The sequence below is a fragment of the Papilio polytes genome, unplaced genomic scaffold, assembly GCF_000836215.1.
Source record: "Papilio polytes unplaced genomic scaffold, Ppol_1.0 DF823923.1, whole genome shotgun sequence".
Taxonomy (NCBI): domain Eukaryota; kingdom Metazoa; phylum Arthropoda; class Insecta; order Lepidoptera; family Papilionidae; genus Papilio; species Papilio polytes.
In genome coordinates this window covers 2587778-2607481 of record NW_013525281.1, presented here as the reverse complement: position 1 = coordinate 2607481, position 19704 = coordinate 2587778, and the positions used below count along the sequence as shown (strand labels likewise).

At 34.6% G+C, this 19704-nt stretch overlaps 3 protein-coding genes across 7 annotated transcripts; 2 read left to right on the top strand and 1 right to left on the bottom strand.

Moving 5' to 3' along the window:
• Positions 1-88: 88 nt before the first annotated feature.
• On the top strand, positions 89-2965 carry LOC106102492 (ATPase ASNA1 homolog). The gene is made up of 5 exons (XM_013281990.1): positions 89-320; positions 395-500; positions 583-768; positions 1825-1962; positions 2050-2965. Exons 1-5 carry the CDS (start codon positions 202-204, stop codon positions 2503-2505), a joined length of 1005 nt encoding a protein of 334 aa, XP_013137444.1. The 5' UTR covers positions 89-201; the 3' UTR covers positions 2506-2965.
• A 247-nt stretch (positions 2966-3212) lies between these two features.
• On the bottom strand, positions 3213-9095 carry LOC106102501 (GPI ethanolamine phosphate transferase 3-like). 2 transcript variants are annotated; one of them, XM_013281998.1, is made up of 10 exons: positions 8378-9095; positions 8176-8305; positions 7592-7813; positions 7224-7250; positions 6430-6677; positions 6209-6360; positions 5092-6116; positions 4830-5021; positions 4454-4593; positions 3213-4031 (listed from the first exon to the last, which is right to left on the bottom strand). In XM_013281998.1, the coding sequence occupies exons 1-10, from the start codon at positions 8909-8911 to the stop codon at positions 3858-3860; spliced, it is 2844 nt and encodes a 947-aa protein (XP_013137452.1). In that variant the 5' UTR covers positions 8912-9095; the 3' UTR covers positions 3213-3857. The 2 variants fall into 2 exon arrangements, with proteins under 2 accessions (XP_013137452.1, XP_013137453.1); XM_013281999.1 differs by lacking the exon at positions 7224-7250 and having other exon boundaries at positions 3214-4031.
• A 342-nt stretch (positions 9096-9437) lies between these two features.
• On the top strand, positions 9438-19398 carry LOC106102514 (EF-hand calcium-binding domain-containing protein 14). Of its 4 annotated transcripts, none has more exons than XM_013282024.1 (7): positions 9438-9455; positions 9695-9847; positions 10253-10425; positions 16334-16593; positions 16805-17041; positions 17293-17389; positions 18916-19398. In XM_013282024.1, exons 2-7 carry the CDS (start codon positions 9729-9731, stop codon positions 18948-18950), a joined length of 921 nt encoding a protein of 306 aa, XP_013137478.1. In that variant the 5' UTR covers positions 9438-9455; positions 9695-9728; the 3' UTR covers positions 18951-19398. The 4 variants fall into 4 exon arrangements, with proteins under 4 accessions (XP_013137478.1, XP_013137477.1, XP_013137476.1 ...); XM_013282023.1 differs by lacking the exon at positions 9438-9455 and adding an exon at positions 9476-9600; XM_013282022.1 differs by lacking the exon at positions 9438-9455 and having other exon boundaries at positions 9608-9847.
• The last annotated feature ends 306 nt before the right edge of the window (positions 19399-19704 follow it).

Below are 19704 nucleotides of genomic sequence, written 5' to 3'. Positions count from 1 at the left end.
TTCCGATGCAAAAAACTTGTCTTGTAAAATACTTGCACTTTTCCTTTTCATTCATGATTATGACTCACGAGTCATTCAGTCATTCAATTTCAGTTTCAGTTCAGTTCGCGATTTTGACTGATTTTGATTTGACGTGACGCGACATATTTACCATAAATACAAAATCTTTTTATTAGTGCTCTTAAATTATAAATATTTATTATGGAAGACGTTAAAGATTTGGAACCTCTAGAGCCGTCTTTGCGCAACATAATAGATCAAAAATCATTGCGATGGATATTTGTTGGTGGAAAAGGTGGCGTAGGAAAAACGACGTGCAGGCAAGTGTTAATATGTATAACCAAAGTAGCAATAAGATAATTGTAGCAACTAAATAAAACGTTTTTATTTGCAGTTGTAGTCTAGCCGTTCAATTGTCCAAGGTTCGAGAGTCCGTGCTAATTATTTCAACTGATCCAGCACATAATATTTCAGATGCATTTGACCAAAAGTTTTCAAAGGTACCTTATTTACAAAATGCTGCAGTAAATCAGGTTATTTCAAATTTCTTTACGCAATTATTAAAAAAATTGAATGTAACAGGTACCAACCAAAGTGAAAGGCTTCGACAATTTATTTGCAATGGAAATTGATCCTAATGTGGGATTAACGGAATTACCAGAGGAGTATTTTGAAGGTGAAACTGAGGCTATGAAGCTTGGTAAAGGTGTGATGCAAGAGATAGTCGGAGCTTTCCCGGGTATTGATGAAGCTATGAGTTATGCTGAGGTGATATTTCTTAATGTATTATTTAAACTTGTATTAACACATTCTATGCCAATATATTTTTCAATTGTTATGGGACAAATCAAGTCAGCGGTATAACATATTTTAGGTTATCATTATATATTACTATTAATTTTATTTAGTTTACAAGTATTTGATAATAAAGGTGACTCATTACTTATCTGTATGATTGGATTGTAATATATTTACATTATGTCTTTTGTAATTTAAGAACTTTAGTTATGAGTCTGGAGGGGTATACTGGGTACACTGGATGAGGGGTACTAATGGATTTCATGAAATGTTCATGCTAGAGGACTAATATTGACTTTTTTTTTTTATAACATAAGGTGGCAAACGAGCAATCGGCCACCTATAACCGCCAAAATGGCGAAGCAACCGCTGCCCATAGACATCTGCAATTATAGATGCGTTGCCTACCCTTATACGACGGAGGAGGAGACGCACATAAAGAGGTTATTTCTCCTTCCTATGCATCTCCTCCACCGTAAAATCCACTTCCTCTTCCCAACCTCTCCTTATAAGAAAAGGGTGGTAAAGAGAAAGGGACTTATATTAGGCCTCCGGCACCACACTCATCAGACGAAACACGGAATTGCTTCCATTTCACGCCTGTTTTCTGTGTGGTCGTGGTATTACACCGGGCGTGCCGGCCCATTCGTGCTAAGATGTTAAAGCGGGCACTACCACTGTTAACTGGCTGACTCTTTCCATTGTTACCATTTTCTTACAAATGAAGTATGGGAAGGCAAAGTGGATTTAATGGCGGAGGAGACTGAAACGAGGAAGGAAATATTCCTTTAATGTACATTTCCTCTGGCAATAAAGGGCATGCAAGGGGTCTGTAACTCTTTTATTGTGGATGGCTATGAGCAGCGGATGTTGCAGGTGGCCACTTGCTCATTTGCAACTCTTTTGATGTAAAAAAACAAATCAACAAAAGTGACAAATGAGATAAGGGATAATAGTATAACCTAAACAATGAAAACCTGGTGCACCAATCCTATGTGATGGGAAGATAATGATAATTATTTTCAGGTTATGAAACTAGTGAAGGGAATGAACTTCAGTGCTGTAGTATTTGATACTGCTCCTACAGGACACACATTGCGTCTCCTTTCATTTCCGCAAGTTGTAGAGAAAGGTCTCGGTAAATTGATGAGACTAAAATCTAAGGTAAATTAACATTAATTTAGTAAGAACAAAGACAATTTAAACCTAAAACCTTATTCATGTTACTTTGATGTGTGTTTTCTTTCACAGGTTGCCCCATTTATGAACCAGGCTGCAACATTATTTGGTCTTGCGGAATTAAACGCAGACATGTTTAGCAACAAAATGGACGAAATGTTGTCTATAATACGTCAAGTGAATGCCCAGTTCAAGGATCCTAATCAGACTACGTTCGTCTGCGTTTGTATAGCAGAGTTTTTGTCACTGTACGAAACTGAACGTTTGGTGCAAGAACTTACACGTTGTGGTATTGATACGCATAATATTATAGTAAATCAGTTGCTACTGCGAACTTCAGCTCCATGTGAGCTATGCGCAGCGAGGCATAAAGTACAGGAGAAATATTTAGAGCAAATTACAGATTTATATGAAGATTTCCATGTAACTAAATTACCTTTACTGGATAAGGAAGTTAGGGGTGCAGCGGCTGTTCATTCCTTCTCGGAACATCTGCTTAAACCATATGTGCCTCCAACAGGACCTTAAATATTGTTTGTTTTGAATAAGCTATCATAAACTGGAATTCACAATTGTGGTATATCATCAAATATTTACATAATCGCTTATAGCAGTGTACATATGTTACAGAATAGTATTTTATACATTCAAGTGACCAACTTGAATATTTCCTGAAAAATTTAAATTTGCAACGCTATGTGTAAAGTATCTATTTTTATTGTATACTTATCACATATATTTAATGTCATAAAATTATAGATTTTCTAGTTTAATACTTAGGTGCCTGGGTTTAAAGGATATTTTTAAATTAATCTATAGACATGATTTTAGACAGTATGGTATCCTGATACAAACATATTCCTTGCTGATTATTCCCGTTATTTTGTAATGTAATTTACAATCAACACATCGGCAGTTATAGTATTATACCGAAAATTTTAATAAATGTAATATATTCCATATTTACTGTAATTAAATAATGTTTCAACATTTTGTTTTATTTAAATATTCCAGTGAAAACATTTGGCTTGTAGCAGCCTTAGTTATATTTTATTTGATCACTCCGCCTAAAGCTTTTTTTTTATTTAATAATTTTTACAAGGATTTACAAAATACTCATTAAATTATTCATATTCCAATTTATTAATACTGGTTGGTCAAAAACAGAATTGCAGTATTCATCAATATTGTAATTTTAACAATTATCAAATTTATTTATATTAAATTTATAAAAAGTAAAAAACAACATGAGCAAAAGTATAAAAATTTTCAAGCCTAACAATTTTTGGTAGTAAAAACTAATACATAACTTCCAAATCTTATTAACGAACTACGTGATCTATAGATATATTGGACATTTTTATTATGATAATTATATCTAGAATATATTTTTAAAAGACCAGATTTTTACAAAATTGTTATACCTAGTCCACATTATTCCAATTTAAAAAAAATGTATCCATCGCTAGATTTAATCACTGGACTGGAGTAATGTGAGCAGGGCATAAAATCTATCCTCTTACAAACCAGCAAAGTTAAAAAGCATTATGTGTTCATACTAGAACACATTGAATTATTAGACTGAGGTAGACATTCAAATTATGTATAGTTCTTTCAATTTACACAACTATTATTTATGAACACAGATTATTAAAGACTATTTTATGTAACGTTTAATCCTATCTATAATAAGTAAGTGCTTTCTTGCTTAAACATAACCAAAAAAATGCAATGGATCTCCCAATAAATAAAATAATACTTGAAAATAACAAAAATGCATTAACTCGATAGTCTAGAATTCTAGAAAATAAATTTAATTTTTAATTTATGTTAACAGTCCCAAAAATCAATAATTAATGTATCTATTTGTTGCGTTTTTGTCAACTGCTACGTTGCTGTGGTGGTAAGTGGTAGGCGGTGAGCGCGGCGCCGAGCGCCGTGCCGAGGAAGGCAGCTGCGCACGCGCCGAATTCGAACAACAATTTCGGAGTAAACACACCCCATATCATAAGGTGACGGCAGTGAATAGTTGCTGATAACGCGCACACGAACACCTAAAAAATGTTTATCTGTACTAACCTTTACTTAAAAATATATTATAAAGAGGAAAGATTTGTATTTTTGTACGTATTGACAAAACTCTAAAACTACAGGGCCGATTCAAAGCATTCTTTCATAGACTACATTTTTTTTTATTTAACGTGGAAAAAGTAGCGAGCAACAGCGAGTGTTTAATATTATCAAGAGGAAAGATTTGTATGTATTAAAACAACTCAAAAACGTTTGGACCAATTTTAAAAGTTCATCATTAAAAAATTACGTTATCACTGAGTAACTTAGGGTACATATATATTTATTTTAATTCTACGCGCACGAAGTCGCGAGCAACAGCTATACTTTCGATGAACAAACATTCAATGTCACCTAATCGCTATAAAGGCGTAAGTGGTGTTTAAACACATTTAGAAGCACTTACCCTAATTGCGAAGCAAAGCGCAAATTTAAGACATAAAGAAAATACAGCAGCCATTTGAGTACGAGATCCCAAATTGGAGATACCGTTACGACCCCACAGGAGGAGCAGCGGCACCGTGGCACCAAACATAAACGGCATACCTAAAAACAGTAGGTAATGTATGGTATTATATTTTTAAACACCCTATGGTAAACACATGGTATTATATTTTTAAACACCCCATTTAAAAACACATACATATGATAAACACAATTTTAGACATAGTGATGTAATAAAAGAAGGGGGAGACACCGCGTGAGGGCTTCAAAAATATTAGGCCAATATTCAAGATTCTCTTGTTTTCAAAGTTGTATTGAAATTGAGTCATAATCCTTACCAAAGAGATGAAGTGATGTCAGTATAACGGTTACGAGCGGACCAATTGATATGTAATTGGGGTCTCCGGCGTGGAACACGGGCGCCCAACTGATATGTCCCAGCGTAGCGTGGTGACCCGTACCGTAGAAATTGTAACAGGCCAACAGAGCCCACACACATGCCACGCACGAGTTGCAACGAGAACTTAATGCTGAAAACAATACATTAGAATACAGAAAATAAATTATAACAAGTAAATAATAAAGGTAAAGGTAACTTACAGAATTTGGATGAACTATCCGTCTTCAACCACGAAACAATATTCAGAGTCAGGAAACCAGAAAGAAGAGCCAAAGCGGCTGCGGGAGCGTAACTGGCACCCAGCACCAGCACATTAGCCAGATATAACACTAAACCTAGTACCACCAGGGGCATTGTAGCACCGCGCCCATCTCTCTTCCACAATAATATAAACATCACGACTATAACCAGCCAAGACATCTTCGCCATTAGCTTTGACTGTACGGGTGACCCGAGCGCCCCCCACCCAACGGCCCAATGTGCGCAAACCAACACGCCTCCTAGAGTGATACCGTAGCCCCTCCAGCCGACATGCCGCCGGGTGATAGAGATCGTGGCCGCTACCGAACCCAACGCCAGCACCAACGCCGCACGCGATGCCTGCCCCGTCGGCGCTCCCTCCCCCGCCGTCCAGCACTCCCCCTGCTCCTCCCTACAACCACGGTACGACCTACTCAGAGTTAAAGTGACCCCACAAAGCGCCCAACACACCACCGCTTTCACATTACCAATATTCCAAGCGATAAGTGCCAGTGCAGACAAAGCCAAATACGATAAACTAGCGCCCTCTTCGATCACATAACTGTTCGAAACTAGAATAACAGCGGACGCGACTAAAGCGGCTCTCGAGAACCTCTCATAGAACCTCGACCTGCCTTCGTACCAACGCTGTGTGATCCCATCCCAATGCATAATAACCAGCACACCAGTCAAACCACCGGACATTAAGCCGGTGCTCAAAATTATTGAATGTTCGAGACCTTCGAGATAACTGAAATAATAGGCGGTGTAACAAACAGTAGTACAGACCGCCAACGATATTAGACCGGTCGGTACGAACGAACTGGCGAATATATTAGATATACGCTCGAAAGGAACACCTTCTGTGACGAGCCAATTGAAGAAAATAGCTAACAAGAGCAACAGGAGTGCTCTAAGCATCGACAGGGAATCAAATTCCACCCACACTTCTCTAAATGTACTTCTGATATTCTCCATTAAGTTCCTGTAACAAACAATCTTTAATTGTCACAAAGGTCATATTATATGTAAGAAACTATCTAGATTTATTCAATCAAGTAGACAATGAATACATACCTAACATCAGAAATGTAGTTCTTTAGGTCAATATCTGTTTCAATAGTGGCAGCTTTTTCTATTTGGTCCCTTGTAGCATTGATCAGATGCGCTAATTTATCTAATGATACTTGTTGAGATTCTTCACCATACCTTATAAGGTACTTAGTAACCTGCAAATTGAAAAAATGGCAATATAATGATCAACAAGGTCTATATTTCTATTTCCCAATAAAACTTACCTGTTTTAAATTATTACTAAGATGTAGTAAAGTTATTGATTTCGACATCTTCGGTAATACTGAGAATAAAATATTTCCTAGAGAGGGGGCTGGTGGCGGGCGTCCGAGAGCCGCGCTTAAGGTGGGAGCTAAGTCTGTCTGTTGCACCTCCTTTCCCACTGATAGTTCACCTTCATCACCGAGACCGGAGCCCCGGTACACAAACATTGCCGCCGTCCTTTCCGCTCTACTTTCACCTCCATGGTCACCTGAATGACATTTATGTGAACTAATAAAATCATTCATTGGAGAGATCATTCACTATTCTATTATTCATCATATCATAGTTTTATTTCTATACGAAAATGTGTAGGCTCCTACAATTGCAGCTATTAGTTTCTTTGGTTATTTTTTTCAAAGAGAATATTTAACAATTAATTTAAAACATATAAGATTTTTTTTTCCAAAATAATCTTCACATTTATTAAAGTTAATTTATAATTAAATAATTAAATTAATTACATTTAATTAAAACATCTTTCCTTCAGTTTTGTTAATTAATACAAGTAGATTTAACAAAACATATTAATGTAAAAGGATATTTTATTGTATATAATATTTCATTGTATAATTTATTTATTATTTTCTATCATAACATGCAATTTATAAATATAACAAGACTAAATAGTAATAGTCATGCTTTTATGCTTTAGAATCACACAAATAGGAAGAAGATGTTATTATATGAACAATTGTAAAGCATGTTGCATAGAAGCTGTTCTACAAGCTTAATTCAATCAACTACAATTACCTACCATCCAAATCTTTCCATTCTTGTGAGTCTAAAACAGTTTGAAAGTATGAATCAAAGAAGACATTCACAATGTATGATTAACTTAAACCATTAAACCAAAGATATTAAAAAAATAAATAGAGGAAGCATAGTTGACACTTTTGAGACTTTTTCACATGATCCTTACTAATGCTATCTATCAATAGGTCCTAAAAACCACATATCAATATAATTGTATTTAAATGAATAGCCAATGTTAACTTTGCCTATGGTAGTCTATATATGTATCTCTTAAATGTCTTTGAATTCAACTCAAATATTTCAAACATACTAACATTAACCAGTTTTGTAATTTGTTATTTTAATTTTAGTACAAAATATATTGCATACCTGATTCTGTCATTCCATGGTCACCAATCACACAGAGCAATACATCTGGTGGTAATATTTCAATAATTTTTTGCAATCTTATATTTGTTTCCTTCAACTTTCTTGCCATCTCTGGGTGGTTTGGACCATATCTATGTCCAGCGTGGTCCACTCCAAGGTAATGAGCCACTAGTAAGTCCCAATCATTCTTCTTAAGTTCATCATATATTTTGGAATCAACTTCTGTAAATCGAATTTGTTATTTTTACTATACTAAATAGGAGTGTTAATTAATTTTCATTTATTTAAAGTTGATCTTCAAAGTAAATCAGAAAAAATACCATAACATATCTATACTGATATTATAGATTTAAATATTTGGATTTTTGTATGTATTGAAATAACTCAGAAACTACTAGGCCAATTTCAAAAATTCTTTCACCATTAAAAAGCTATGTTATCAGTTAGTAACATAGTATATGTTTTTTTTTTTTGTTTTTTTACTGTCTTGTAGGCGAAGTTGCGAGCAACGGCTAGTATAAAATGAAATCTTAGGATTATACATTTTATAACACACTGGTTTATGAGAACCGTAAAATACTTACCATTGTCTACTGTATCAAGGTCCCAAGTGTGAAATGAATATAAAGCATGTGACCGCAGCCATCTTTTAGGCATCAGCCTAGACCATGTATCATCACCAAGCAGTACTGCTTTACCCCCACTCATCACCACCTAAAAGAAATAATTAAATCATATAAGTTGCTTCAAGATTTACAATAAACTAAGCAAACCCATCATTAATACCTGATCAATTAAGTTGTCCTCTTGTAATTCCATAGCAGCAAAATTAGAACTAGATTCAACAAAAGTAGGTAAAGAGCCTGTGACTAAGGCTTTAACTCGTTGAAGAGTAGTCGTGGGTGGATCTGCCATGAAACGATATAATCGTGCCTGATCTGGGCGTTGCTTTAAAGTTTGCTGTATAATTGGTAGTCGGTTTTGATAATAAAGAGGCTTCTCTATTCTCTCGTCATATTCAGTAAAGTCATATCTTAGGGCATCAACAAGAATTAAAACTACCCTATTGCGCTTAGGGGCGCACGCCAATAGCGCACCAAGATTAGAAGACACTTGCCTAATTTTAAATTCATCATTGCAAATATCTTTACTTAGCATACCACCTTCTTCACAGCTTATCTGACTGAGAGGACTACATTCTGTTACATCACTCAAGGCTTTTCTAGATAACAAGAAACCGTGCCCGAACATAAGAACTGCTGCGATAATCAGATAAGAAAACCATAAAAGGTAAAAAATAAAATGCCATTTCTCTCTCATTATGTATTGTGTATCAATGCATGAAATATGTTAATCCTGTAATTTCAAATCGTTATAATTATTAACAGTAACGACGTATCATATCTATTAGGATATCTTGTTATAAAACAACAGAAAATGGAAAAAGAACGTGAATATCAGACTTGAATCATAATAACAATTGACATTTGATAAGAGATTTCATTTTGACGATGACAGTGACAACAATGGTAGATAGTGGCCAAAGAATAACAAAAATAGCTACATTTTCTCAGGGATGGTGGCCACATTCTATAGATTTTTATATGAATAAGGTATCATCAAAATGTTGAAGACCAATCGTATTATTTTAGTTGTTTAATGTGTGCAATAACTAGAAATAATTCAAATTGACTAACATAATCTTCAAAATATTTTAAATTTATTCACAGTCTGTTTTTTACTCCTTGCCTTATCCACAGATAAGGAAACGTCGTAAAATAATCATTTTCAAAAGATTTATTATCAATTGTGAATTTGTGATACTTTTGAACATACTGAAATTAATGTGTAATTTATTAAAACAGTAAAAATCTTTGCGTATTAAATTTATGTTTACGGTCAATCTATTCTTCGTACACATTATCTTTAAATTAAAGCAATATTAGCGTAATAATTACATCCATATGAGTGAAAATTGAAACATCTTTACTTTGTTTTGATATTTTAAAGTATAACCTTTTTACTTTACATATTTGTCTGATAATTTTTTTACATATGTACGAGAATAGAACAGCGTTCTTTAATTAATTTACCTTATCGTAGTTGTAAGAGGCATGTTCGTGAATGAATACACAAAATGTCTTTGCCATCTAAAGTTAATAAAGAAAACTTTCGACTTTTGGACCTTTCTAGTGATGAAGAATCGGAGGATTTGCAGTTAGAAATAATACCAAACCGGAAAAAGAAAATAACAAGGTTACTTTTATTCATCATTATTATAATTATTTTGTTGCACACCTGTGTCTTTAAAATATAGTTCCCAATACTATATTGATCAACAATGTAAATATCGATGGGTGAAAGGCTATTTGTTTTAAGTGCCACTGGTTAAAAAAAAAGCATAAAAACGAATTCTGAAAATAATTTAAATTGAAAGATTTTCAGACGGGTTTTTGATTGAAATTAATATAATTCTGCATACTTCATTATTTATTAACCACATAGAAAAAACACCAATTCTGGATATATACATGTAAGTCATTATCGCCTAAAATGGTGGTTAAAACAAATAGCTTTTCACCTGTCGATATGTATATGCTCAATTAAAAGGTAAAGTAAAAATGTTTACAGCAATCTTTTTATCAAGTTATTGTGTTCCAGGAAAGAGAGAAATCGTACTGCCCCGCCAAAGGAACCAAATGTTGGTGCGGAGGTGCAGTGTGCTTTGAAATGGGCTGTGCGGGGCACCCTTTTACTGTGGCTTCTGATGTTAACCTGGATTTGTGCTGCACTTTATGACCAAGTATCTATGATGCGTCTTGATATTGCTAAAGGTATGTTTTATTTATAAGTTATTATTTTGTGGCAAACCAAGATTAAATCTTGTACAAACATACATTGCTGTCACATACTTTGAAATAGTGTACCAACAACTAGTCATTTAACTTTGATCGTATGGAAAAGACCATTGTCCGTCAATTAACCTTTCATTTTCATAATAAATTATTATTAAAACTCATACAACATTGTAACAGTCTGAATGTTTGGTCCTAGTTTGCTTAATATTTTATACCAGCTTTCGCCCGCGACAACATCCACATGAAATAAAAAAAAACAAAAGTGAATAGCCTATGTGTTTTTCCAGACTGTCCTCTACATTAAATAAATAAATAAATAAATCCTTTATTATTTCACTTTAAAAATATACACATTTCATGAGAGCCTTGGCTCCTGCACTAGGTTCCCCTGTGCTGCAGGAGCCAATACCTTTCCCCATTTGTGAAGAGCAATACATATTCATAAGTGTCTAAACATAAAAAACAAATAAAGACATTAAACATTTAATTTACTTGTTATAAAAATGACAAATAAAAAAAAACAAAGGAAAAGAAAATTACATACATTTTTTTTTGTGTGATAGCGTTATTGAGTGTTATGTGTGAGTGTGTGTAGGTGTGTGTGTGAGTGTGTTTTTGTGTATGTGTGTGTGCCGAATTTTATCAAAATCCATCAAGTTGTTTAGGCTAAAAACTTTAACAGACATCCATCCATCTTCCAACCATCTAAACTTTCACATTTATAATATTAGTATAAGATAAGATAACCTACAATAGTGCTATAGGGAACAGGATTTCGTACAATTTTCTATACACTGTTAAAATCTAGTGATGTCAATAGTGCATAATAGAACATGTACCTAATTTATTCAATTCTAAGCTAAGCCTTATTGAGTTCTTCTTAGTATACATACATTTTCTTTTTTTCAAATTTAAAGTCCAATACAAGTCATAAATATATATTATAAAGGTCGTTATAACGCTATACGCAACGTAAACAAACAATATTATCTTCCGCGCGTGACCATTTGCGGTAGTGCTAATATCAAGGAGTACCAGTCGGACTATATTCGTTGTTTGTAAATGCCGTGTTATGCTCTCACTCTCAATATAAAAAAACATATGTAGTTGAATTTGAACCTCTTGTCATACGCTATCTAGCATCTGTATATCCGTGTTATCTGTGTACGCATGCGTCGAGTGGTTCTCTTTAGTGACGTCATTTAGTTCTAGCTCGATCCTGGTAGACCCTTGAGGTGCTGCTAATAACAATTCTTACTTACATATTGTTTATTAAGTACAGTTATATTTCAGTGTAAGAGTGATTGCGTGAGTTCTTTGTGCCTTTAAATGTATGTGTGCGAATTCTTTTACGACTTCAGAAAATTGAATTTGGAATGACACAAAAATTTTAAACGCTGTTTTTTGTTTTCTTGTTCTGTTTTATAATTTTTTTAATATCGACTAGTGTTTTTATACAGTTGTTTTTTTATTATTTTGGTTTGATTGTTTTACGTTTTCTTTGGCGTGCCGCATCTCGCACGCATGCGCAGTTCTTCATTCACTGCGTACAGAGCCGTAGGTCGATAACGCCTCCGTAGTTTAGTGTGGATAATAGGTCTCTTGTTAATTTATCTTATCACTAATTCATACTAATGGTTTGAAATAACGCGAGCGTATAAGTGCTATTATTTTTACGTATCTCGTTGTTTGTTATTTCTGAAAAACATGTTCGTGTATGTTTAATAATCATAAAGAATTATAATACTGAAATAATATGCTAACTTTTACTTTAATCGCTTTGTTGACAACGTTATAAACCAAAAAAGGTCTTTCGAACTAAGTGTTAGTGTTTGTTGAGGCCGCACAAAAGTTTTTTATATTCAGTTTTATGTTCAAAGTTAAATGCATTTTATTCGCATATCTCTTTTAATTTAACAATACTAATATATATATATACGGGGGCTGCTGGGCCGATTTCAAATTCTTTCACCGTTGAAAAACAGCGTTGTTTTTGAGTAAAATAGTCTAAGTTTCTTTATTATTTTTCATATGCTATAAACTAAGCGACCAGTGGTCACACATAAATCCTGTGGGTTTCTGTACCACTTATAACGTCTCTTATTGTACTTTTAAATTAATGCTTTTGTCTAATAAATAAAAAAAAAATAATATAAAAGTTGTCTTGAAAATAATTTGTTGACTTAAAGCTTCCCTTAAAAGTCTCGAAATATATTAACACTAGTGACCTTTGGCGAATTGCATGCAAATTATACAATTACCTCGATCATCAAGGCGGTTTATGTCCCGTACGTTTTCCCTACATAGTAGAGATGTTATATTCTGACAAGAATAGCGTTCACAAATTCACAATGCGTTTGGGAAGTAAATCTACCCCGTTACATGAGTCAGCTATTGTTCTCGACACTAATATCATTGTCACACTTATGTGGTATGTTTTTTGCAATTCTAGAGCATAGAAACAGATCTGGACTAAATATACATTTGTTTTAGTAATTTATATGTAAAAGAAGCAAAGAATATTTGTGCATAAATGTTTTCACTATATCAGAAATAGTTCAAATACCAGTTACTTATTCGATTTCCATTAGATATTATAATATTTTTATTCCGTAATTATAATGAGGTATTACGTCAGGTTACATTAGTTACGTTTTGCCTTATCTGCAAGTTTGATAAATGTATATTTTTGCTACATGACTAATGGGAGAACCCAAGTTTGTGCAATTTTACCTCTTATAATAATGTTAAAATAGTAACTTACTCTGTTGTAAAACCTGGATACACCGACCCACTTCACGTCTGAGTTATGTTCAGAGTGTCTAATTTCTAGGTGTACTTATGGCGCGACGAGTTGGCTATTGTCAACCAGGAAATAGGTTCACGTTCTATGAAAATTCTCAGCTTTCCGTTGTCAACTGAAATTGTATCTCTTTCGCATTAACATTATACTACTCTAGTGTTGTAGTTTATGAGCTAGTTTTCAAGTAGTATATTTATTCGTTTTGCTTAGTGGTTTTGGGACACTTGCAATTATTTAAACCTCTGATTTTTTTGTATAATTGCAATATAATAAGTTGCTGTAAATATTTTTTATCAAATAAAGAAGTGAAATATCTTTACTTCTAAACGTAAATTTCAAGATCAAGGCTGGCTACCAAAGCAATACGACCGGAGGTACAGAGAGTCAATGTCGACGAGTAAATGACCTTACATAATGAACGGCTAATTTAACTACTGCGCCTTAATTCAGTCAACACCGTTTGTCACGTAAGCCATTGCGGGTTGATTGGTCATTTGACGGCAATGATAGATTCATTTAGTATTATTGCTCGTTCCGCCCATGACCAAAGAATTTCTAGTTATTTCTATAGTTACGTTTCCTAAATTTACTTTAACATCTTATGTGGCTAAAAATGATAATGAAGAAAAAAAAAGTTTTTTTTTCTTTATTATCTTGAACTAGGTTTCTGAAAATGTAAATATCAGAACAAAGTTACAAATACAAGCACGTGTTGTGATATTTTTTATTAATAGATCATAACGCCTTGATAAAGTTTCTTTCACCCGCTTTTGTCTAGAAGGTAACACGGCCGTCTGTCGTCTACTTGATTTCCTTACACGCTTGTACCGAGAAGTCGACGTACAGCCGCTCACTTGTCGGACAGTTGTTGTCTAGTGCGCTCGTGTCGATCTTAAGAGAGTCAGTGTGTGATAAGTGACAGTAGACACAGTGTGGTGCGGATGCGTTCGCGGTAGCGACTTAGTGCGTTATGGAGAGCGCGGTGCACGCGGCGGTGCCGCTGCGCGTCGGCAAGAAGATGCGGAAAAGGAGAGAACTGGATGCTCTGGTTGGTGGAGCTGGCTCCAGGGGAGGGAGACTTCTGTCAGCTTCAAGTGATGAAGGGGAACCATGGGGTAGAAGAAGCTCTAGACGACGTCGTTCGCGCCCTTTTCTCCGTCTAGCCGCGGCACTTGCACTATGTGTATGCGTAGTATCTGCGGCCACAGTGCTCTGGCTGTTTGTGGATGTGCGGCGGCAGATCGTCTCGCTTCGCATCGAAATGGATAGAGGTTCGTTTGAGAATACGTTAACATGCACAGATCGGATTTGAGTGTAGGCGTTTATCTGCTTTTATGCTTATCTTCGTTAGATCCGCCGACTTAGGTATGCACGGTTAAATCATGAAAATAACGTTGTGAATATTTGATGTAATTTACATTATGAAGAAATTTTTAAATAATTGACTGCTCACCATAAACCAAAAATCTTGTTAAACCGAGGTAAGATGAGGTCATAGTTGCTCAAATAAAAATTAAATTCTTAACAGCAGAGTATAAAGATCATGTTTATATCTAGATACCACATAACTACCATAAGATATCCATCTTAGCGTACACTATCAAGACAACGTTGATATATGTTTGCCATGATCTATTTAAATAGTGATAGTTTATCACGAAATCATCGTCCGTCACTTAACAAATTCTCAGATCAAAGACGTGCCGACACTATTGACACTTGTATTTATCTTATTACTATGCCGTAGCTGATTGATATGAACACCTCTGATATTAAATTAACACTAGAATAGAAAATAGACTATCTAGAACCTAGACTATTTTCTTAACTTCATATTTTTGAGCCAAAAATTTTTTTCATTTAATTTCAATTTGAAGTAGTCGAACTACTTGTACCGAGTATTCATAGTAGAGCTTACTTGTCGAACAGACAGAACAGAACTTGTCTTAAAAAACTCCAATTATCATTTATTTCCATTTGACTAGTATTGTTTGGAAATTTAGTTAATTAAGCTGTACACAATGCACGTGACGTCAAAGAATTAAATAGTTTTTGTTTAAAATGCAAGACCTTATTTACATTTTAACAATAGAAACAAACCCTGTCGGTCGGAAATAAAGTTTTACTTTGCTGTCAAAATAAGCTGATTAGTACTTTTCCTACATTTAACTTAGTACGTCAAAAGGTTTGTTTAATATGCTAGTTAGTGGTATAAGGATCTTGTAAAAATAGTTAACAATTCAGACATGATTGCCATCTTTCTATACACCACTTTTACATAAATAATACTGCATAATATAGCTTATACTTTATTTGTTCAGCTTTTACATTTGACTTTCTTTATGTATCACTTGTGCGTGATAAATTAACGTGTTTGATATCACAGACGCATTTAAATACTACATAATTTCAAGGTTACATCTTTATAAAATCCCTGTAGTGGATATGCTAGTTTATTGATATCATATTAAAAATGTTTATGAACTCAAAACATTTTACAAAGTAGCAAACTTCAAAGTAGACTTGTCAACCTAATGATGGATAGGACCCTCGGTGGGAACGATTAGGCACATAAATACATTATTGTAAGTCTCAATTTTGCGATTTACAGCTTGTTCTTTAAATTACTTTGATAAATACCGATTTCTGTGTTAATTTAAAACTAATTAAATATATGTTTTGTAACTTTTGTGCAAAAGAATAAATCACACTTATATTATAAATGCGAAAGTTTAGGTGGATGGATGGATGTTTGTTAGAATTTGTAGCCTAAACGCCTGAACGGATTTCTATGAAATTTGTTAGAGATATAGGATATAGGATAGCCTGGATGAACACATAGACTACTCACATTTGTTTTTTTTTTTATTTCACGTGGACGGAGTCGCGGGCGTAAGCTAATAAATAAATAAAATAATGTTATAGAAAGGAAGAATTGAGGATTTTAGTTATCTATCGTATGTTCATGTTTTAATGTTTTGTCTTGCAAAATTTGCGTTTTAAACGTACTATAGTTTACGTTGGCGCCATGTTCATCGTATGAACACAATGCCACTAGTTGACGTGACGTATTTGTTCTAGTATCAACGAGTAGCGACAGCGTGGGTGACGCGCTGCAAGTATGCCACAGCGCCGCTAAGGAGCTACGCGCGAACGCGACCAGCTTACACGAGCGGTTGACCAGGCTGGAAAGGGAACACGCGGAGCTGGCTCGTCGTGCGCAGCAGACCGCTGTAGAACTGGCCTCGGTAGCCGACCAGCTCGCAGCCGCCCCCAAACTGGCGGATACGCCGCGCCGACTCGCTGAACTGCAACGAACTGTCGGCGATATCGGCTCACAGGTAACATAGCTAGACTATAAATATTAAGAACCATCGCTTTTAACTAGGAAATAAAGGAATTGCCGCCCTGAAAATAGCTTCTTTGTTACTTAAACAATGTTGGCTTATTACATTAAATAACACTAAGAAACTTCCATAGCGACCACTTAAAAATTCTACATGATATAGGAAATTCGCTTGTATCATTCAGATGAGCATTCAATTGTTTCAGATAAATAGTTTCGATGGCGCGTTAAACTCGGCCCGTAAATTAGCGCTAACAGCCACCACGGGAGTAGAAGAGGTGAAGACCTCCCTGCACCAGCTCGAGCTTAGAAGCAACGAGACTATCGCTAACGTCTCCACCAACGCAAAGAAGGACGATGACCTTAAAGAACAAGTTGCTACACTAAATGCAACGCTCCTCAGCAAAGTTAACAGCCTTGAAACGAGGATAGAGGAAATCAATGTAAGTCATTTTCATTGCCCTTGTCCCTACGGAGCGTCGGTAGTATGTGCTGTTCTTCCATACATCTCTAACTACCGTCATATTGGAATTTACTACCTTAATCATGTCCTTTCATCTTGACATCAATGTAACTATGCATTTAAAATTCTTGTATGCCCAAATTAAGTCCGAGGTTCTTTTTCCCTCTATTTTTAGTTGTTTAGGGTACTTTAAAGTTTTCTGCAATACAGAACTCTTTGTATGTTTTACAGAAGCCAGTAAATACTTCAGTCCCAGTTAATGTGGAGCCCACGTCGAGTTCAACGTCCACAACCAGCTCTACAACCAGTACCACGACTCAGGCTCCGGGTAAGCACTGATTTTTTTGTCATAGAACTGCAAGAGTAGGTCTTTGTTTTTGCAAAAAGACGTTTTTGTTTGACTGAATGGGTTACCAATGATTGAGTAGTCAATTATGTCCGGTTAGAGCACTTAAATAACGTCGTTAGGACAATATTTTATGTAAATTTCCTTTATACATAACCAAATACTTGTGTTGTATTTATTTTTCAATGGTGACTATAAGTCATCGCCGAAAATAATTCGTTTAAGTAGTTGTTTGAGCAAATTCTTTTGTCCATTTATGACAAATATTGTTCGTGTAATTTAACATGAATTTTTAATAGCCGTTTTAAATATGTGCATTACTCGTTGACAATGTGACGGTAGAGTTCGATGACGTCATAGACGTGTATAATGTAATAACTTTGGGTCTTTAGATAAATGTCTTACACACTAAAGTAAAACTCGAGTTGCAAGTCATATGTTATTGTCGCCGCATTGTATTTTTATAGTAATAACGTAGTGTTTTACAACATTTACACAAAGTTATTTTAGGGTTGTCTATATTAGTAATTTTAATATAATATATTGTAGACTGTATTTGAAACAAGTCTATAGTTATAGTGATTTAAACATAATTAAAATAGCTGTTTTTATGTGGACGATGAAAGTAATGTTAAGGTCAGATAAAGTGCATTTAAGATTATTTTCCTTACGTTTACATCGTCAGGGTTTTTGACTGACCTTTGCTGAGGTCAACTTGTCTTGTTGCAAATAACCCTTTTGTACTATGAAGGCATACTTCCTTAAGTAAATTAGAATTAAAAAAATGTAATCGAAAACCGTGCTCTATTGTTTGTCCACCTTGAATTATACACAAATTGTAGGGAAAACAATAAAATGCTATTTTTTATAAGTTTTTTATGATTTTGATTTAGTTATGCATTTTGTTTTTCTTAATGTCGTGTTTTGTTTATATGAGCTATGAAAAATGAGTAGTTTATAAACTCTCGGGCCATTGTAACTGTTTTTTAACTGTGGAAATTAAATCGTCATCTATCTTACTAATAATATAAATGCAAAAGTTTAGATGGATGGATGGATGTTATAGTTTGTAGCCTAAACGGCTGAACGGATCTCAATGAAAAATAACATAAACATAGAGGATAATCTGGAAGAACACATAAGCTACTCACTTCTGTTTTTTTTTAATTCCACGCGGACGTAGTCGCGGGCGAAAGCTAGTACTATTATAAACAGAAAAGATTTGTATTTTTGTATATGTTGAATAACTGAAAAACTATTGGGCCGATTACAAAAACGTGCACCATTAAAAAGCAACGTTATCGCTGAGTAACATAAGCTATGTCTTTACTAATTTTTGTTTATATTACGCGGACATTGTCACGAAAAACAGTTAGTTTATTAAACTTATTACATTGCTTCTGAGAGTTTATATAACGGGCATGTTAGCTACGTGCTTTCCTACAGATTTCCAAAATATGGTCTATCACGTAGCTTCTAGCTAATTTAATCGTTTTTTTCTTTCCCAGGCCCTCCAGTGAAGCCGCCAATTCTACGACACTAAAGCAATATATTCCATTGCAAACAAGATCTAGTGAATTATAAATTTTGCTCACTGTCCTGTCTCAAGAAACAGCAATACGTCCTCACGACAATTATAAGAATAAGACAAAAATATCGTTTAAAAAAATACCCTCCATGTTTAGGCGTATTGAAATTTTTAACTATAAAATGGAACTTAGTGAATGTGTAAATTTGAAGCGAACGTACGGAAAATAACACTGCATTTATTTGTGTATGTAACATCGAATTTTGTCAGTGTCGGAATTTCATCGAGCATTATACGACGAACTGGGGTAAACAGTGATAACTCGATTTGATACCAATGTAAATATTTATAATGACTTTACATAGTTTTAATTTGGACCTACGTGATGTTATAATGTGGTCACACTGAATGTTAAGTTGTCAGCAAATGTGTGAGTTACGAAAATAAATTATTGTTATATTAATATGTTTTATTTTCTTTCTTGCTACTCCGCTGGGGCAGCAACAGAATTATTATTTTCTTATATCTATTTTAAGAAAGTTTTTTGCATCATCTCCCCTACCTACTCCCGTAGGATCGCCGCTCCGGGTTTTCGTCCTCCAAATAACTCTATCATCCGTCATTTTAGTAATCACTCTCTTCTTGATTATGTCTCCTTTCACGCACTCCATTCATCTCTGTCTAGGTCTACCTCTAACGGTGTACCTCCACATTCGTAACTAACGTCCTTGTTTACATGCGATTCATTTCAGAAATATTTTTTATTAAA

Coding starts and splice junctions, on each gene's coding strand:
- LOC106102514 (XM_013282021.1), top strand. CDS start 14,223: ATGGAGAGCGCGGTGCACGCGGCGGTGCCGCTGCGCGTCGGCAAGAAG. Junction 14,524..16,333: donor TCGCATCGAAATGGATAGAG/GTTCGTTTGAGA, acceptor TATTTGTTCTAG/TATCAACGAGTAGCGACAGC. Junction 17,390..18,915: donor TACCACGACTCAGGCTCCGG/GTAAGCACTGAT, acceptor TTTCTTTCCCAG/GCCCTCCAGTGAAGCCGCCA.
- LOC106102501 (XM_013281998.1), bottom strand. CDS start 8,911: ATGAGAGAGAAATGGCATTTTATTTTTTACCTTTTATGGTTTTCTTAT. Junction 8,306..8,377: donor AGGACAACTTAATTGATCAG/GTATTAATGATG, acceptor TATTTCTTTTAG/GTGGTGATGAGTGGGGGTAA. Junction 4,032..4,453: donor CGCTTTGCTTCGCAATTAGG/GTAAGTGCTTCT, acceptor AACATTTTTTAG/GTGTTCGTGTGCGCGTTATC.
- LOC106102492 (XM_013281990.1), top strand. CDS start 202: ATGGAAGACGTTAAAGATTTGGAACCTCTAGAGCCGTCTTTGCGCAAC. Junction 321..394: donor GTAGGAAAAACGACGTGCAG/GCAAGTGTTAAT, acceptor TTTTATTTGCAG/TTGTAGTCTAGCCGTTCAAT. Junction 501..582: donor TTGACCAAAAGTTTTCAAAG/GTACCTTATTTA, acceptor TGAATGTAACAG/GTACCAACCAAAGTGAAAGG.